The sequence below is a fragment of the Malurus melanocephalus genome, unplaced genomic scaffold (assembly GCF_030028575.1).
Source record: "Malurus melanocephalus ecotype Western Australia unplaced genomic scaffold, MMel_1.1 scaffold_536, whole genome shotgun sequence".
NCBI classification, from domain to species: domain Eukaryota; kingdom Metazoa; phylum Chordata; class Aves; order Passeriformes; family Maluridae; genus Malurus; species Malurus melanocephalus.
Genome location: NW_026623768.1, coordinates 375458 through 397069, shown reverse-complemented (window position 1 = coordinate 397069; position 21612 = coordinate 375458). Strand labels below are relative to the sequence as shown.

The window sequence follows — 21612 nt, the reverse complement described above, 5'->3', positions numbered from 1 at the left end:
AGTCCATGGGGTCCACAGAGGGTGCAGAGATCCACCCGCAGCCCGTGGAGGAGGGAGGTCCCCACGCCGGAGCGGGCTGATGCCGAGAAGGGGCTGTGTCCAGCAGGAGAGCCATGGAGAGAGAGGCCTTGCTCCCGAGATGGAACAGCCTGGCCTTGGGCCTGCACCCAGGGGACGAGGGACCCCACGGTGCAGCAGTTTGGGCATGACTGTCTGCCCGTGGGGGGACTCACGCTACAGCAGATGTGTGGCCTGCTGCTCGTGAGAGTGAAGCCACGATGGAGAGGTTCACAGAGAACTGTCTCCCGTGGGAGGGACCCCACGGCAACGCAAGGGAAGGACTCTTCTCCCTCAGCAGCTGCAGATCGATCCRGTGATGAACTGACCAACCCCACACCCTGAACTGACCAACCCCGCACCCTGTTCCGTTCCTGCTGCTTTGTAGTCAGTGGGAAGAGGGGAGGGAGTGGGGAGAAGATCGGTGTCTTTGAGGGTTGTATTTTATTTCTCATTCTCCTCCTCTGACTTTATTAGTAATAAATTCACTTGATTATTTAAGTAGTGCCTGTTTTGTCCATCAAATGTTTCCTCCCCACTCCTTATCTCAACTCATGAACCTTTTTGTTAGTTTTTTTTTCCCTTCGCTCTTCTCTACCCAGTGTGGTGGTGGGGGAGAGCGAATGAGCAGGTGTTGTGGGTCAACATTCCAAACCACGACAAGTGGGTTGCCCAGAAAGTTAGGAAAAAAAAAATCACTCCTGCTCCAGTTTTCATGGTCAAGCATGAATCTATATGATATATAATACAACACAATACTTTGGTCCATTTGACTCATCTGTCTCAGCTACATCCCCTCCAAGCTCTGCCAAACCCCAGCCTTCTTGCTGGGTACAGGTAAAGTAGGAGAAAAAGAAAGCCTCAATGCTGTGCAGGCACTGTCCAGCAACAGCCAATCCTGGTCTGCTATCAACATGGTATCAGCCACAAATCCAAAACACAGCACTGTAGGGGCTACTGTGAAGAAAATTAACTCTGCCCCAGCCAGACCCACTGTGAGAGAAAGTTCGCAATAACCTACAAGTTCTAAGTCAAGTTTGAGTTAAACATGTAACCATTCTCAGCAGTCAGTGGGATAAGATATATGGAAAGCAAACTTGTTCTTCTGAATGTGAAGATACATCTCTCAGATTACTACTAAAATATATAATGAGATCTTAACTCTTATGCTCCTGAAGGCAGGTACAGAATATTAGAATGGAAGGTTTTCAATAAATCACCCTTAAGTGATGTTTATTAACATATATGTATGCTTATTAAAAGTTGTTATACTAAGAAAAAATACAAATATCTATTCATGGGTATGCATGTAATGTATATATATTATGCCTATATGTATATATATACATAAGAAGAGGAAGGGAGAAAAATCTGTACACATATCTGTCTCTCCCATGTAATTCTGCAGAACATGCAGAGACTAAGACTATGCATTCCTGAGTTATCTGCAATTCCACACAAAAACTCATTCAACAAATGTTGACAAACTTTTACCAAAATCACCATCTTAATTAAAATGGTAGCCAATTAGTATTTTCTTCAGCTAGCAATTATATTTTCCTCTTTCAGACTTGCTTGTTCATTTATATATATATATATATGCAAATTTAATTATTTTGGTCCACTACAGAAAGTCAGCTACAGGCCAGGGTGGTTCTGCAAAGGTGCTTATAAGCGAGATGTATAAACACCTGCATAATATTAACACTGAAGAATATCCAAGAAAAAATCAAAGTTGTATTTCAAATGTTAGCAGCAATGTTTATTTTGTTACATCTAAAGGATGATCTAAACTGATGAGAAGTGAACAGGTATCATATCAGCTGCATGCATTTTTATTTTTCATCAATGAAGCTGAATAAAAAGAGAGGAAGCTGAAAGCAATTATTTACTGCTAGCTGGCATGCATGTTACTGGGTATTGACCAGGGAGCRCTGCTCGTTTTTGCTATGCAAAAATTTCAAAATAAGATAGCTCACTTTCACAGTCTTACATGCTTTTTTGAAAGTGGAGTACAGGAAAGCATAAATAATTTTTGGGTTACTTTGACTTTTATGAATAAGAAAATTAAAGATCTATTATTAATTTTGAAGACCATGTGATATACTTCAGAGAAGAGGAGAAAGAAGAGAAAATGAAAGGATTATTATGACCAGGACATAGAACCAGAGATGAGGATAATCAAGTACTGAAATTAAGTAGGATCTCTTGGATCATTTAATAAAATAGTAAAGAAGTATTTCCACTGGAAGAACGAATATGTTTTCCTGAGTTCATTTCCATTTTTTCCCTCCCGTTTGATATTTTGATGGTAGAAGATCATTGATATATATGAATAGAGACAAGATTTTTCCACAGTTTTAAAAGGAAGAGATGATATTTTGAGCTCTAATTTTGACTGAAGTTTGATGAGGGAGGAGGACAGGTATGAATTTTCTAGTTAATTGTGGAGTTTCTCCACGGTGGTAATTTGCTGAATCTACTTGTGGTGTTGAGTCCCAGGCAGCTTCTAAGCACCCACAGAACCACTTGCTTGCCCCCCAGCCCCACCAGGATGGGAGAGACAACAAGAAAAAATATGAGAGATCTCTTGGGTTGAGATAAGGACACTTTAGTTAGTGAAGAGAACAAAACTAGCAATGCAAAGGCAATTCTTCACCACCTCCCAACAGCAGACTGATACCTAGCCAGCCTCTGGGGAATAGCCACCTTGGAAGATAAAATACCCTGTTTTTTTATGGCTGAGCACAATGCCATATGGTATGAAATATCCCCTTGACTGCCCCTTGCCCACGCCCAATCTATTCACTGGGCTGCTGACTGGGAAAAGCCTTGGAAGAAAGCCTTGAAAATGTGCAACATTAGCATGTTAGCCACAAATCCAAAACACAGCATCACAGAGGTTCTTATGAAGTCCCAGGAAGACATTACACATTATTCAACAGCAAGTTTCCTTCCTGCAACAGGAATGATTTTCCAGGTCCTGCATAAACATGACAAAGAGGATATTGCCCACAGGGCAGGACTTTTAATATAGAAGTTTGACTTGACTTTCTCAGATCTCAGTTTTCTGATTTTTACAGAGCTTACATTGAAGAGACAAACATTCTCCCTGGAAAAGACCAAGATCTACAATAGCCACTTAGTACTGGATATCAAACTACTTGTTGGAAGCAGTAACTTGGAAGGGATGTTTGCGATCTGAAAGAGATTAATCTGCTACAGTTTTAGGAAGCCATAGTTGTTAATACAACTTTCTATGTAGATTGAGGTGATAATATGGCCCTTCTTTGAGCCCTGATCAACAGGTTTACCTCCTCCAAAGGAGAAAAAATTAACTTTGAAGGCGGTGAAATCCTGAAGTGCTATCCTTCATTGTGGGAATTCAAAGTGCCCTAAACGTGCCCTACACGTTATTTGGACTACAGTTTAATAGGGAAGCTTCCTGAGTGAAAGTGGGACCTTGATTACTTTTCTTCCAAATGGCATTTGTCAGTCTATAATGAGGCAGTGACAACAGGTACTCAGTCCAGGCATGAAGCCCTGTAATGGCTTTTGCAGCCATTACGCATTAGACTTTTGACCAGAGGTTCTGGCCTAAGCAAACACTGGATGCATATATGCACTCTTGCTTAGCACAAAAGTGACAGGCTCAAAACAGAATTAATGTTTTCAGCAAAGGAGATGAAGAATCACTCAAAACCAGTCTTATAAGGGAACTGCTGCAGGGGAAAATCAGTCAGCCTGAATGAACTAGGCTGTTTACCATCCTGAATAACTTGACATGCATTTCTTCACTCTGTCTACCTGAAAAACAACATTCAAATGCATGTATAAATTACCTGTAAATGGCAAATAAGCTAGTATAAGTCAGTTCATGCAAATCACAGAGTTATGCTGACTTATACCAGTTGAAGATTTGATTGTATCTGTAGATATCTACACAAACACACAAGAAATGCTCTCCTTTCTTACTTTATATTGTTCATGTTGATATTCTACATACATTCATGCATAATCTTTAGAGTATTTTGCAATCATACAATTTTTATATATATGTATTCCATTTCTAAAAATGGCTTCATGTTCATTCAATTGACTATACTCCTTTTTAAGTTATTAAGACACCACAATGTTACAAATAGAATATAATAATCTTCTTTTAAGAAAAAGTGGCAAACCTTTCACCTCCCATTGCTGCCCAGTGTTAAGTGTCAAATTATTTCCAAGGACCTCTGTATTTCCACTATCTGCATTTGACCTGTGTTAAATATTCTCATTACAATTGCTTCAAATGAATACAAAAGCCTTGCCTAATCTGAACGCAGGGGAAATGAAATACACTAGGCACAAGATGAAAGACCCACTATCACTGTGCAATTTAATGTACTGTGTGTTCTGAATGTGGGCCGTAAAAGAAGCTTGGTTTAATATATCAAAGTGTGGAACATTCAAAATACCATCTAGTAGCAAAATAGATGTTATGAAGCTGATGGGACAAAAAAGGGCAACAGAAATATGTATATTCTTACTGCTGATTTTTGATAGGCACAGGTACTGACTGGCAGTAATAGTTTTCAAAAATAGTTAGTTTTCTTCTGGTAATATTACAAATCATATTAATTAACCTGCATAAGATTTTACTGCAATGTAAAGGTAGCAGTGTTCTAATCTGTCATTTTTATCTTTATAATACTTGTTTACTTCTAAGACATGCTTTCTGTTAAAAAGAGACAAACTAGTATTATCTATACTATTATGCATAGGACACAGAATTTACAATACTTTTATGAAACTTAAAAATTGTATTAAATAAAGATATTGACCAATACATATAATAAATAAGACAAAAAAGTGTACCTCAACATTATTGACTTAGAAACATCTGTTCAGCACGGTGAAAAAACACATATCTTCTCACAGAAATCTGGGAAGGCTTTKAACATTCCATTTCAAGTTTTATAGTCATTTTCTCTATAGGTAAATGAGGATTTAAAACCTTTGTCCAATCCTTTCCAGCAAGAAAAATCTTCAACTTCCACTATTTGAGCATAAGCTACTTGTGTTGTACTTAGGATAAAGTGTTAGAGAATGCATGAATTTTATTTAAATTCATGACAGTCTGTATACTTCAAATAGCACAGGAATGTCTGAACAATGCACAGACTGCTGGGTTACAGATGCATGATGCCATGCTAAATGACTGCCATGAAAACACACTAATTACTCCAGAGAACAACTGAATGTAGCTAGACAGATTCTTGTTCAAGATTTGACTTGGGACCTGTACATTATTTGTAAGGCAAAGTGGAAAGACACTGGGTAGCACCACTGAGATTTACAGAAGTGTCAAAGAAGGTCGATGCAGGGGCTCCCTGGAAGGGGCCCAGTGCCCTAGATGACTGCTCTTAAGTATCTTTAAAAAATCCTAGTTTGGGCACACTTACATCTTTTGACATCTAAACAGTCTGCAAATCTGGTCCAAAAGGTTTAAATTTAGATTTTTAAATTTGGCATCAAGTTACCCGAGTGTTGAAATAAGCATGGAACCCATTCACAATATATATTGGATAAAACACTGCGAACTCTTTTCCATCACTTCTGCATTACACTCTATTAAGACACACATTGTCAACAACCTGACTGGCATTCCTGACAGAATGAAAGTAAGCTGCAGAACTCTTTGCTGGATCTGAAACAATCGTGGAATCACAGCCACTCATCCTGAATTCTTACCATAAAAAAAAAAAAAAAAAAAAAAAAAAAAGCTTCTGTCAGAAGAAGATGGGCTGGAGAACTTTTAAAGTTTGTAGTATGTTCACTCAGAAATTTATGGATGGGAGAGCAGCAGACAACTACTGTCCAAATGCAAACTATGTTATAAAAGTCAAAAGATGTATTTTTTTATGTCACAGGAACTATTTTACCAAGTAGATTTTTCATTACTGAGGATGGAAAATACATCGGCAGCTGCCTATTACAAAAACTCAAAGGGAAACTGACCTATAATTACAGTAAAAAATACTATGTGCAAAATGTCTTGCTGAAAAAAAGATATAATGCCTTTAGAGCTATAAATACTTTTTGCTATTACAGTAAATATTAACTTTCCACACAACTCTGTCTTCCAATCTTAGCAAAATATATTGTTTTCACTGTCTCAAAGTCTCCCTTCACCAATGTTTTGGGATCACTTACAAACACAATCAATTCTAAACTTTCTGTTGATGACAAAACATTGTGTACTAAATACACTAAAGTATTTCTGTATATTTTTTCTTTTTGTAACAAAGCAATCAGAGATAACATTTCAGATAGCTGTGGAAAATCTGTCTCCAAGTTCTGTATAAATTTCATCCAAAATAACAACTGAAACTAATTTTTAGCATTTAGACATTTTTACAAATGTATTTCAAAAGCAGCAAATGGCCTCAAAATTTTTCTGTGAGGAAGTTTATGTGCTCTTAACTCTCCGAGAAAGAATTAATTCATAGTATTTTTCCACAGAATATACAATTGAATAGCAACGGTTGAAATAAGTATTTATTACACAGTTTATCAGAATTTATATATTTTATTGATCTAGCTATACTGAATCTTGCTGGGGATTAGCAAGATGTAAAAAAAAAATTTAAAAATACAGCAGTTAGGCAACCTGGGATGCCTGAAATCTTGAGACTGCATGGCATATTTCTTCTCTGTATTGGTGAGGATAACAAAAGAAAGCAAAACACAAGCATTTAGAGGTAGGAAAAAATGTAATAATGATTTTGCCCATCTCAGTTAGCCTAGGGGAATCTGTTGTACAGGCAGAAGTACAATCCACCACTTGAAATACTCTTACAAAATACTACAGAGATGTCTCTGCCTAGAAAGCCCACAGGTAGGGGAAAAAGAAGGTAGGGTGTAGACTCAGCTCCCAACAAAATATAGTGGGAGTGCTGTCTAAATGGTACAATCCAAGCCCCACTGAATAAAGTGCATTCACAAAGTAAATTAATAAAATTTTGCAGGCACAGTCACTGTTGTATCATTATACAATAATTATTTGGAATATTTCCATCTATCAATAATGCCATCTGTCCCACCCAATACAAATGGACTACAACCCATCTGGCTTATTTTTTTTCTATTGATTACTTTGCTGAATGAGTTAGCAAAACCGCTTATAAAATTATCATATTACATGACACTGTCATTAAAAGATGTGAAGCAAAGAAAAACACAAGATGAGACTTAATTGGAAAACTGTCAGCTCTTCTTCCAGAAAGTTTTAGCAATGCTATAAGCCTATTTTTTTTGTTGTTATTGTTATTTAAAAAAAAAAAAAAAAAAAACAAGCAACAGGACACAAAGTCCAAGAACCCTCTAAATGCTAACTACAGGAGTAAAAATTGTTCTACCATACAATTGCTACCCCTCCTAACTAGGTATGCTAAAAAAGGTCCTTAAATTTATCTCCTCAAGACTGTCAAAATGTCCCTAAGTATGCCTGGAAATCACAAAGAAACTGTGGAAGGAATGTAACTTAAAAATAGAGTGGAAGAAAGTTGATGATGGCTGGCACTTGTATGTGTTAATTCCAATAAGTCTTCCTAGGTTTTGGGTTCGATTATTCATTTGTATAATTGTCTTTATGTTATTTTTGTAGCCTCTGTTTTGTTTTTTTTCATTTTATTTTAACCACTGCTTCCCTTAACTATATTTTAATTTCTCCAACAACAAAAATGCAGTTTTATCCACCTACAGAATTAAATGCTAACTTTGACTCCTTCACTCTAGATCTTAATTTTACAGTACCTTCTTAGTTTTAACAAATCTCTCTTGTGTACAATCAAAATATTGATCCAAAGATCCTTAGCCCAGTGATTTATGTGCTGTTCTTTTGAGTAAACCCTTGGTGGGGCTGCTTTCTTATCCTTCCCTCCCTGCTATTTTTCTTTCTACTACAACCTAACATCCCTGCACTAGATTTCTGTTTCCTCTGTCAGCTCGAATGGCTTTTCCAATGATGCTGTGACTCAAAGGGACATATGAAGGAAGAAGAGAAAGGAACAAGGCCTGGATTCCAGCTCTAAGGACACAACCCTTGATGACTGTGGGTAACTGGAACTCAGGGAGGCTCAGGGGGTTATACTGTAGGGTTGAGGCTGCAAGAATGGTGCTGGGAGCGCAGATACTGAGCTGCCATAAGGAGTGAGGGAAATCAGGGTGATGGGAGTAGAAAGGAATTGTGTAAGAAGGAAGGAATGATGCTTGAATAAGGAAGGGACTAGAGGCTGGTTGACTGAAACAAGTTAGAAGTTGCTAGGGAATCCAGCCTGCTTACTGTTACTGTTTCCTCCCTCTCTTACAATCCCCTTCCAGCCTCCATGCTCATTAGAACCACTTCTCTAGTTAATAATATATTAAATAATCCTGCTGGGAAAAATAGATTATTCTGAAATATACTTTTTATAATTTATCTAATTAAAAAAATCCATTTAAATAGAATTTATTTTTCTATTTGTAACTCAAGAAGTTCTTAAAAGACAATTGTCACTGGCAATATTACAAGAAGTCTTCTAAAGTCCAGCTAAGCATGTCTGCCCCTGTGTCTTATCTCAAATGAAACTTTGATCAACTACATATACACATCCAGCTCTTAGAAGTAAATCTTTTGTGCTATATAAGCATATCCAGAGAACAATTCTCATACTTCTCTTTATATTATATACTGGTAGGTCCAATTTATTGGTGTCCTAAACAATTCATATAACCCCTTTTGTGCTTTACTACTACTGCCATCAAACATGTAGAAAAATTCAAGTGAAGGTGCTGAACAGTATTATTTATGTAGGAGATTTTTATCACATATTACCATATGACAGAATGCTAATAATTTGCTGTGTTCTAAAGAAAAACACCTTTGGCAGTTCTGATGCATATGATTTAGTCAATATTTTAAATACAATTATCTTAATATATCATTGCTTTGCCACTAAATACAGAACATTCAACAAACAGAAATATAGAGTCTAAATCCCATCTTTAAAATGTAATTATTTCTATGATTTATGATGTATAGCTTACAAAAAATGAGTTCTGAACTTAACTGTTTTATTTGCACAAACAAACTCCTTTTTTCATGGATGACAGAAGCAGAACAATTTCAACTGAGAAACCATTTGTTCTTATTAAGTAATCTTTAGGTTGATACTGATTCAGGCCTTTTGCCACTGCTTGAAATAAAGGCTAATAAAATACTTTTGGTCTGGCTGACTTAGTTCACTTGGAGAAAACAGACCATTATTTCATGTCAGGGTATCCAACAGAACTGTCTGTAGTAGCATTGGGATACCAAAATAAAAACAAAACCACACAGGGAAGGAATAAGCCTTCAGAGTAAAGTGACAGTATTCTGTCTTCCACTGAGAAAGGCAGTATCGTACAAAATCTGGAAGGATGCTCTAAAGTAAAAACTACATTATCTGTTTTCACAGATACTATGGAATTCTTGTTGTACAATTTATCATTTTTCAAATATAAAATCTCTATTTTCATTAATGGGATAATTGTATTTTCAGGACAGGGTAATTCTTCCTTCTAGTTCCTTGTAATAGAAATATAAGTATTTTTCTCTGTCTTACTGGATATATAAACCCTTCCTAATTAAAAAATATGCATATAGTGAAGAAAAATTGAATGCCTCTGTCTATTGACAAAATTATAAAACAAAATTATAGGAACATGCAGGTGCTAATAACGTCTCACTCCCATTTATATTTAGTTTCTTTCCAAAGCATTTTTAGATAGTGTTGTGGCAGACATTACTTTATCTGCTAATATTTTTTTCTCTTTGTGATACTGTCATTGCTGAATTATGATCTGAAAAGTGCAGCATAAGATGGACTGATGAACATCCTACAGGATTGTCTGGTGCCTGATTGCAGGATGTTTTTCTTAAAGATTCTTGAAAACTGTCAGGCAGCTATCATTTCACAGGAGTGCATGTAGACAACGATCCATATTTTAAGCAATGACTTGAACAATCAAGAAAATGACATGGAATAGATATTAGTGATAGCTCAAAAGTAAGCACCTTCATCAGTATTTTTCATGTAGCTAAAAAAAAAATCCCAAAACCCAAAAAACTACTGCCTAGTCATCTTAGTAGCTCATATGTGCAATAACTATGGAAGACTGAAAAGATTGTATGTGGAAAAAGGATAAGTTTCAAAGAAGTGTCAAACATCACCAGTCTGTCTTCCAATCTTATATATTGCAAATCAGAAAGCAGATAGTGTTTGTGGTCACGGTATGTTACTAATCAGTCACAGAGAAAAAAAGGGAATTGAATTAAAAAAACTGAATTGAATTTAGATTCAGTTCTGGATCTGAATTTGGTCTTGGAGGAGTAATATACACTATTTAAAGGTGTTTTTTATCAGTGAATCAAGCTGAGATGCATAAGCATCTCAAGATGTAAGTGAAGTCTACATCTTTACTCAGAAAGACACTTGCCCAGTGCAAAGACTGAAAGCAAAGACAAATAGAAGGAAAATTTCAGGTGGTTTTTTTTCCTTCTTCTGTGAAAATATTAACATATTCTATGCCTCCAAGCCCTGAGAAAACATAATAATTAGGCTATATTAAATTACACAGCAATTATGCATTTTGTTTTTATGCATTTGTGGAGAATTTATATTGTATTTACAAGATTTATGACAGCTGTCTTTAAATGCTGTCTGGATATTCCATGGCTATTTAAGAAAAGGGGCACATAACTAATAGAAATTATAATGGCATCATTATAAATCACAGTGCAAATTATTATGCTGTTAACCAGGGTTAAGGATATGCTGTTGAGGGTCAACCAACAGACAGGCATGTCCAGATGTGGTCTTAGAAGTCCAGCTGAATAAAGCAATAATGAGCAGTAAATAGCTAAACTCAGTTATCATAAAAATATTGCTTGTAAGAAAGAGTGAGGAAAAACCTTTAACAGAGCAACTCACAAAAAGTTGAAGTAAAATGCCCATTTCTCATTATGCTAAAATATATGGACAATATAATTCCTTGTAATTCAAACGAGGTATTGTTCACTTTTTTGTCAGAGAAATTGACTGCTCTTTAGGAGTTCTTTAACTTAGCGCTTTGGGGAATTAAGACAAAGTTAGTGGTGAATAAAACTTTCTATTAAGCAATTTTCTTTCTCAAGTGTGCACAGCCACTTATGAGCCAGAACATAACAGCTCAATCAAACTTTACTTGAACCACTTTGAAATGCACTGAGAAAATTCTGGTATTACTGCAAGACTTAGAAAGGAAAAAAAAAGACAACCCAGAAAGAAGAAAAAAGATGTGGCAGCTACCTTTTGACATTCTCTTAATTTCTTCTGCCATATGGAGCGAGCAATAGGAATGCTCTTGCTGTCAGTTACGTAGCAGCTGGCTGTGATGACGTGGTGCAGTGCAGTCTTCTGGCTCATAGCTTGAAGGACTCGCTCAACGTGCCGGAGGGAAACTCCGGCCTCTGTGCAAACGCCACCGCCAACAAGCTGCATTGTGCAAGGTACCAGAGCAATCTGTCCAGCACAGTAGAGAACACTGCCAACCTAGGAGACAATCAAAGCAAGTAAATAAGATTCTGGGAGTTTACAGAAGAGAAGGGAAGCACCTTTCTCTCTTACAGAGGGTTTCTTTCAATAGTACTATACTTTGCCATCATTTGTCACAAATGGAGCAAACATGCCAGAGTAAAGATAATTTTTAATAGGGATTTAAGTACAACATAGAAACACAGCACTACAATAAAAACATTTAATGAATGGATCTATGTGTCAGCTCAAAACAACAATCTGATGTAGTGGACTGTTACAGTTGCTGAGCCACACTGATGCACTAACATGGTTAAATAAGTTTTTCCTTTCTTTTCTTTTGAGTGATGATGCACATTATCTTTGGTTCAATTTTTAAAATATTCTATGTCTTAAGCTTTGTTTTATATAAAACCATTTGAAAAAGTATCAGTACACATCTGTAGCATCTTYAGTAAACTAATTTAAAAATACTGTAAAAATATACTTGCAGAACACCTAAATGACTGTGTATGAACAAAAAGTGATGACACTCCACCAGAAGGTAAAAGCAAATCGCAGATTGAAAATAAAATGCAGAAGAAGGCTACTTGAACAAAGAGATGGGTCACCTTTTSAAAATGGAATTAAATGGGTGGCCAGATTTACTACTGCAATGCAGTTACTTTGGGTTTATTTTCCAAAATCTTCCTGGCAACATTCTGAAGACCTACTTTTTTTACCAGGAGTCAGCAAATGAAACATTTATTCTTACTATTCAGACATTTCAAAGTTTTTTTTATAAAATCTTAATGTAAATATCAAAACTTTTCATCATATTCGGCTGCACTTCTCTAAAACGTCTGTACATTTCCTAATCAGTGAAACAGTAAATTTTATTCACTATCAAAAGAAAACTAAGTATAGAAGTGGGAAGTAAGGTGGGCGTAAGCAGCTTTGAAGTCAGCACAGGAAGAATTTTGCTAGGAGTAAAGAGAGAGAAAATGGACTATGCAAGGAATCTTTTGGAAGATTTTTGCAGAATTTACTGTATAAACTGTAAAAATTCCTCAGAATTAGGAATAATTAAAAAAGAAATCTGTGTCCTAGAAGACATGGCAATCAAACCATGTGACAGACCCATATGCAACTCCAAATCTGTCCTCATAACTGTCTGTGTCTCACAAAAGACTCACACATGTAACTATTGGAAGAGTATCTTATACAATTTGGCATACAAGTTCTATGATTAGCAGCTGAAATGGGGGAGGAGGCAGAGAGAAAACAACATATAAACTGACACATTTCAAAGATTTAAATGGTTTAAAATACCTGAAATATTGTTTGGTAATGTTATATATAATCATGAATTTGGAAAAAAAATATATGAAAGCAATATTCTCGTTTATCGGAACAAATGGTCTTTTTATTTATTTAATTTTTTTTACAGTGCTATTTTAAAATATGTGCCACTGAACAAGGGAGTCCAGCCAGCTACCAAGTGGCATACTGACAAGATGAGAAACAAATTCAGGAAGATATGATTCAGAAGGGCACAGGTTTGTTTTTAAAGCAAACCATTCATTTTCACCTCTGCAAAGTGAAATTCATGCAGTAGTCAAAAACTCCAATGCAGGTAGTTCATACTTCTACAGAAAAAAAATCACACTGGCAGTATTTCTTCCTCTTTCTCCCCTGTTGAGCTGCTGGTTTTCCATGCATCACCCATGTTAATTATTAGGTAGACAGAAGAGCTGTTCAACCAGATCACTTCCCCTATTCTTGAACAGATTGTTTGAGACATAATATGAATACTAATTAACGATAAAATATCTGTCAGTGTTTTGAAATACAGACCAAGATAGCACTTTCTTAAAGTATCCTGGACAGTTCTGATACAATTAGCCCTACTGGTCATAAGCAAGGTCATTAAAAAATCTCTGAAGGATTTGAGAAAAATTGGCACCATTTTTGGCTCAGATTCAGTGGGAATTTTGCAGAGTTCTTTAAAAATCAATTGAAAAAATCCCTCTGTTCTTAACATACTTGTTTGTATCTTAAGATGCAATTAATAGAAAAACAGTGTTCCCAACAAGCCACCATGTTATGGAAGGGTAGATGCAAGGGGAAAAGAGGGGAAAAGGATAAAAAAATGCCCGCAGATTTGCAGCAACTGTATTTCACGGGGACATAATTTAGAAAAAGGGAAGGAGGAGGGGCGTCTCTCTTCTCTTTCCCAGTGACTCAGTCATGAAAAGCAAGCATAAATAATCAGCAAGGACAAAGCAGCAAACCAGTACAAACACTGTTTTAGCAGATTTCAAGACGTTGTCTCCGGAATGTTTGAAGTATTATACAGAAAATTGTTAGCAGAGTAAAAAGCATTGAAAACAGGGAAGTCAYCATACTATCTTGTTCACAGTACTGAAATTTCACAAGAGGAGCTGTCACAATGTATGGTGTCAGTACTTGTGTTGTGAAAGTGTGCTGCAAAACCCTGCTAGAACCTTGCAACAGTTTATCTTTTTGGAGCATTTATGAGGATAACAGAAGATCTCTCAGGGTATAGATACACAGTGTATCAAGCCTAGAGGACTTGTATTATCCAGGAAACTCAGCATGAAACCTTAAACTACAATACAAAGGATCTATATTGATCCTTAAAGGATCTATATATATGCGGTAGATGTCTCACTGATTATCTGATTTTCACTTTAGACCATATACATATTTCCAGTGATAAAATTTCAGTAAAGACTGGAGCCAAAGAAAACCCCCAAAACTCAAGCTTTGTACTGCTGAGATGCTCACTTCTACAAATTTATTTCCAAAATAGTTTAATTGCAATAAGCAGGTTATGATTGGGGCCTCATGTGACTCCACATTTCTTCCCTTTTTATTTTCATTTGCATCATTACAAGTTAAAGGAAATGTGAGTCCTTTTAAATTAACACAATAGTTTAGCAGCTGCCAGCACAGCCATAAATAATCAGGGTAGTTCAGTGGGCAATCAGAACCTCAGAGGATGCAATGAATGCTCTCACAGATAGAAAGAGAAGAGATTATTTGAGAAATACTATTTTTCTCAGTGTAGCTGTCTTGCAGGAATAAGTATAATTCAGACCTAGGTAACAGCTGATACCAATGGAAGACTGTAGAGTAGCTTTTTTTTTTGCCCAGGGTTCTTAGAAAAAACACACATTGTGTTTATGTKCACACACTGAGCACATACATGCTTTCACTTATTAGGAAAACAGAAGGAAAGCATCTATATTACCATGGAAAGGAACAGTTGGAGCCACTTCAAACTTGTTCTATCCCATGAAAAAGTTTTTAGCAGTATTTTCAGTTACCAAAAGGACACAACRTATCTCCCATATAATATATATATGTATCAGGAAAAGGAACAATGAGAGAACCAGACTTAACTGAACATAAGGTCTAAACTAAAAGCTGCTAATTAGAAAGAAAAAGCTTCAATTATTGTTGCCTAGAAAGAAAACAGAATCAATAGTATACCTATAGATATGCACTGAGTTGTTTCTTTTTTAATTAAAGGCCAACAGCATCTGGCCTGGAAAGTTTACAAAACTGTTCCTGATGGTATTATTAAAACTTGTGATTGACAATATAAAAATTGCTGGAAACTTCTAACAGAGAGATCTCAAGCATTCACCCACAGCTACTTTGGCAAATGCTAATAGTTGCACCACATGAACAAACGCATGTTTCTTGGAAGGATGGAGTCAATATGCAATCAGCCAAATCTTTGTTATGAATGCAGTTTGGTGTCTGAGTGACTGCTGCCCTTTAACAGGTCAGGGTGCACAAAAGGTTTGGTGACCCCCTGACCTCACAGTGACACAACCCACCATTAGGCTCAGTCAATGCAAATAAGCAGAACTGACAACACACTAATAGGGTGCCTCTGGTCAGCCACKGGTACCTCTGACCTTAATGAAGACCTAAATCAATTAATACTCCAGGCAATAAAGACCTCTGGCTGATTAAGTTAGATAGAAATAATCTTTTCTAACAGGATTAAAGCTGCAAGGTGGTGAACTTTTTATTCAATATATGATAATCCTTTCTTCCTAGAGCCCTCTTATTTTAGATAATGATGACAAAATTGCTTTTTGCAATGTGAAATCTTTTATTCAACTGCCTAGCATTAACAGCTCAGATTAAAGGCATCGTTTAGACAACGGTAACTGAAAAGCCTTGAGTTAACAATATGAAAACAAATTGTATCTGACTAACATGATTCTAATACAAACAACCCCCAATATAATTTACGTTTTTCTTGAACTGTTACAAATTTGTAGTCTAAAAATTCCAGGAATGAGTTGATTACACATAGTTGAGTTTGACAAAGGCTTTCTTCTGAGAAAAATGTGCAGTTATCAGTAGCTAAAAGATCAAGAATATATTCCTAAATGGATACTACTACTATTACTACAACTACTTCTAATGTTATTATCTTTGACTAAAAAAAAAATTGGTATTTCTGGGACTCCACATATAGCTTAGTCAAATGTTTGCACATCATACTCAAAACTTCAGAACTTCCCTTTGAATAAAATATTTTTTTTCCTAGTTAGGTTATAAAAGTATAATCAATGAATAATAACGAATCAATAGCATATTATTGCCATTTTATTGAACTAAATGTAATATTTCCACAGTTTTTAGGGTTTTACAATTCAGTTTTCAGATGCTGTGACTCCATTTTGTTAGTTCCCATTTTGGGATGGATGTTTCAATATGTGTCTGATCACCTAAGTTACAAGACTACAAACCACACATCTTTTTGTACTGCTCTTCACTATTAAAGTTTATTTTATCAATGTGTGTTTTCAATTTTTCTCTTTGACCTTATATATTTGTGGGTTGAAAATTCATAGAATATATTTTTTACCAAGCAGCAAAATTGTACTGCAATTTAATGGATTCTAATCTAGGTTGTATATTTTTTTTTCTCTTCAGTTTAGGAAAATTAAGATACATCATCCCACAAAGTCGTATTTGATGTTGAACACAGTGTCATAATGCTATCAACACACCTAAAACTTTWGTCCATTTCCTAATTTAAATGATATCAAAGAGAAGTATCATGTCGCACAGAATACAAACATTGAGTAGCACAAAACCCAGCAGTTCTTTACACTCAACAATGCAGCTGAAGAAGCCACAATATTATTATGAATACAAAACCAACATAATTAATACCTCTTAATCATACTCTATACTTCCCAACTGTAAATACCTCTGCAATCCTCTGCAAATGGAATAATTGAAACTGAGCCTTTTGACAGTGCTGGATTTASAGCAGGCAATCTCATCTAATACATTCCTGAAGGTCTGTACCACCTTGAAGTTTAACAAAATGATAATTACACAGACTTGAGAGGGACAATCGGGCCAAAAACTTAGAGAAGGTAAGATCAAAATTCTAACTTGAAAAGRATCTTTAAAAACTGTTCTAACCTATCACAGGAAATTGTAATATTGTACTAAAAAATACGTATTTGTGTACATATTTTTGGCAATGTGTTGGTTATTGTAAAATCATGATCAATGTCAAATCAGTTTTATTCTGCTCTGCAACTGACAGAAATAAAACCCACACACTTCTGATTTACAGAAGACAAAGATTCAAAAACTGAAATTTTGACAAAGAAAACCCATCTCAAAAATTGTCATTCATATTCCAAGGGAGTATTAGACACAGATTAAAAAAATGTAGCTTTTGAAGTCAGAACCTGTAGTTATAAATATTTAGGAAAGATTCCAATAAAGTGGGTGAACAAGGCTTGCCATCCAATACATCCATGTGGACATGACAGACAGCTAGTCTGACATCTTCTCCATGACTCTTCCTCCAATTTCAATAGCCAATTTGGAAGCTTCAAAAGAAAGAGGGGAAATGAAAAAAAATTAGGCAAAAATACTCTTAATACTCATATTTTGGCCAAYGTGCTGTACTAGTACACAGGGTACATATTGTTCCTTCACGGAAAATTACAGTAGACAGCTCAAATACTTAATTGCCATAAAGGATAAAATGTTCTCCACATTCTGAAGGGTGCTTTTTTCCTAAATATAAAAAGAGCAGTCTCCCTGCTTTAAAATGAGCAAGCTAACAAGAGTATTAATCTTTGATGCATTTCTTCCTTGGGACAGTGCAATTCTAGTCTTCATGACTATTAATCTGCCACCTTTTACAAAGCCTACTATTCCTCTCAAGCTTTGGGAAAAAAATCACAAGTTCTCACACAACCACATTAGCAAATCTGCCAACTGTGAAAAATTGCAGAACACTCAGCTTTATGAACATACCTTATCTAAAAGATGGAGTAAAACCTCCAAACTGATTAACACTTCCTCATTTATTATTCATATCACTTCAAATAAAGATGCCAAACAAAACAATTTTTTTAAAAAATGTACTCAGATGAGTCTATTCCTAACAATTGGGGTTGGGATGGGGAACGAGACGCTTAAATTGATATTCACTAGGAAAACCAAAGGCCTTTTCAGGGTCCAGACAAACAAGGTAGAAAAGCCTAGCATCCAACAGTGTGAAGTGAGAGAAATGACTCAACATGCACATGATCTCTTGAGCCATGGACAGCACATTTTTGGAAAATGAACATTATGTCCACTGCAGGTGATTGTGTGAATTATATATGCAGAGATAACGGAGGATAATGGTTATAATTTATACAGATTCTTAAAATATCTGATAAGGCATATCATAATGGAAATTATTTTTAACTCTCCTAATTATAAATGTTGTTAACTAGCTGATAGTCTGCAAGGAGAGAGCAATGAAAATGTCAATGTACTGAAGTGGGGTGCCATAGGGATTGGTACTAGGCTTGATTTTGTTTAACATCTTCATTAAGTCAGTGGAAGAAGGGATTAACAGCATGATAATGAAACCCATAGAGGATACTAAATTGGAATGTGCACGAGTAGAAATAATAAAAATGGACACAGATAGGTTTGAAATAAAGGCAGCAAATAAGAAATCGAGACAGCTTAGGAAAAATGAAAACTCATGCCAGAATATATGGCAAAAATATTTTGAAATACAGATATTCAGAACTAGGGAGAAAACCTGACTGAAGAACTGCTCGAACAGTTTCTATTAAATAATAACTCCTCTTTACTAGAAGAACATTCAGTATCTGAGAAAAGAAGATGCAGTCTCTGGTCTCATGACACTGATCTAATCAGAATAAAATTTATTAAAATTCCCCAAACTGGTATTACAATCTTTACAAAAAAGTATGATATGATTTCCATATTTCAAAAGGAAGTCTGTAGAAGATCAGGTGATAACAAAGCTTTAGATGATTCTTCAGAGCTAATGAAGTATTTTTTCCAGAAGTTTTTAGATTTTATCATTAACACTGGTTTTCAGTTTACATCTTAGCATAACAGCATTCAAATGACGATAAGCACCTTAATCTGCCAGGGTAAAAATGTAAAAATTAAAAAAACCCTCTTTTTACCCTCCTCTGTAAAGTGGAAAATGTCTACAACTTACATGAGGTGGCCGAAGCATTTTTTGGGGTTCCCACACAGTTTATTTGTGGTTTTATTATTCAATTCTAAAATTATTTTCATAACAATAGCTTTATAAAATATGACCAGACAAAGATAYAGCTGGCATGCTCACCTGACAATCCTCCCTCCCTGATTTCTACATTTTTTTCTATGCTTAACAGTTCTAGGGAACTGGATAGCACAGAAGGGAGAGAGGTTATAAGGTGACTGTATGCATACACATATTATCTAAAGGAAAATAAAGACAAAAGATTAAGTGATGTGATATCCTTAGCTTTCTATACGTGTTTATATTACAGACTTTGTCTCTTCTACTTTTGTCCTTAAACATACAATTTACTTAGAAAGGGATCTTGTAATATCCTTCCCACATTAACTGAAGTTTCTACTGACAAATCCACTTACAGTAACCTAAATCACCTCTATTATTGCAGGGATAAAGCAGTCCAAGAAGGCACAGTAGAAATTTGTAGATTAAAGTTTCTATCAGCAATAAGGGTGCTACTGCTTAAGGTTGAACTACTGTTGTGGAATTCAGCATCCAAGGAGAATCAACACTACAGTCTTGAAATCCTATAATCTTTCTCCTTTCCTACCTGTCTTTACAATCCTTATTCATGCCAACTGTCAAATAGTTTAATGTGATTATAAACAGAAGAGGGACAGCTAGGCAGAGAAAATACTCTGTACTGAAAAGTGAAAGCTGTTCATCACACGACAGTAATTCACAGTGTATGAAACACATTAACACCGTGACACTCTATTCTTACAGAAAAAGATTTTGTTCCCAGCCTTCACTTGGCTTAATATTCTTACTTGAAATATGCTTTTCATGATTGTCACTGGCTAAGATGGTTTGTGATAACTGGGAGTTGGGAAAGAAGTAGTTGCCTAAACCAAGAACCAGAAAACTGAAAGCAAGTTAACTGTAACTATAGTAAGCTAAAAGGGGTAGTTCTCATTCTAGCTATAGAGTGTGGAATTTTTTTTTTTTTTTGTTGCTGTTTTTTTACCCATCCTCTACGTATACCTAGTTTCACATGGATTTTACTTACATTTATTACTTCCTAAGCAATAATCAACATTAAAAYACCTTAATGTATGACAAATACTATTTAGTGCAGCAGTCCAATTTATAATAGGTAAGTCCACCATTTCCTGGTGGAAATTAAAGGAGATTTGTTCATGTAGCTACATATACCTGTATAATATACAAAAGAGTAATGCACATAAAATATAACCTACATGATATAAAGTATTAATCACAATGCCCTGCTTATTTATTCTTATTTATTCTTATTTCAGTGATAATACTTCCTTAAAATACAGAATATCTTTCTCTAGGGATACATATTCCAATGCAAATTTGCAAGTCAAGTTCTGATTATACTTACAGAAACTGAAATTTTCATCAAAAGATCTACATATATACTTAATATTCTTGGCCAAACTAATGTCATATTACGTTTTCTGCATCATCAATTAAACCAAACTTGACAAAGAAATGAGTTTGGGTCTTAGGGACTCCATGGCATCAGCTGCAAAATCCTGCTAAATCCAGCAGTACTGCAAGAGTCCATAGCTAAAATTCTGTGTTCTGAGCAATAAGATATGACCTGATCTATAAATTTAAAGARTTTGTAATTCCACAGTGATGATGTATTATGTATTCTCAGATAATCTGAACTACAATGTTTATGAAGTGCAATCCAAGAAACAAAATGCATGAGGAAAGTAATGTCTTCATTACATGCATGCTATTGCCAATCCTAAAATCTAAAGATTCCTCACAGAACAAGATAAAATTAATAGAAATTATTGAAACGCAACAACAATCTCAGAAATAATACGCTTATCCACACACATTTTCACAACTTTTATTTGCTGCATGCTTAAATACTGACCTTTTATCAGAACTGTGGTATGGACAACATTCTTATATAAAATATCCTTAAATTCCTAACCATGGAATAAGGCAGAGTTTATTATAGAGCTTTCAGTGGGCAAATATTCATTTAGATTGGCAGCACTCCAAGACACGAACTTACCCACTGACTAAGCTGTAAATTGCATTTAAAAATTAAATTTCTGTAACAAATTTTCTTTTAATTCTGTTTTACAATTAGATGACTTTATATATAACTATATATATAACTGCTTATATATGTGCACTGTAATTATGTTCTGTACAGTAATACCTATTCATCTGGGTATCGAGTTACAATCTTGCATTATGCATTTTCTAATTTTTTTTGGGTGGTTTTTGCTTTTTGTGTACATTCAACTTGTTCTTTCATGGAATTTTCTAGGTGGTTTAAAAGGATAAAAGTTGAGAACTGGAACTAGCACTATATWAGTAAGTAAATTAGTAAGTATATTAGTTAAGTAAAAAATTATTAATAAACATATCTCATGTTGTGCC

The 21612-nt window shown here is 35.3% G+C and overlaps 1 protein-coding gene across 4 annotated transcripts in view; it reads right to left on the bottom strand.

Annotated features, from left to right (window-relative positions):
* The window catches only part of DPH6 (diphthamine biosynthesis 6), a 200991-nt gene that overhangs the window by 56182 nt on the left and 123197 nt on the right, over positions 1 to 21612 (bottom strand). For 3 of the 4 annotated variants that reach the window (XM_057381863.1, XM_057381861.1, XM_057381862.1), the window contains exon 13: positions 11412 to 11654. In XM_057381863.1, coding sequence (XP_057237846.1) covers positions 11412 to 11654 — 243 coding nt within the window. Of the gene's footprint in view, positions 1 to 11411; positions 11655 to 16301; positions 17522 to 21612 lie in introns of those variants that run through there. The other variant, XM_057381864.1, reaches the window with a different exon arrangement.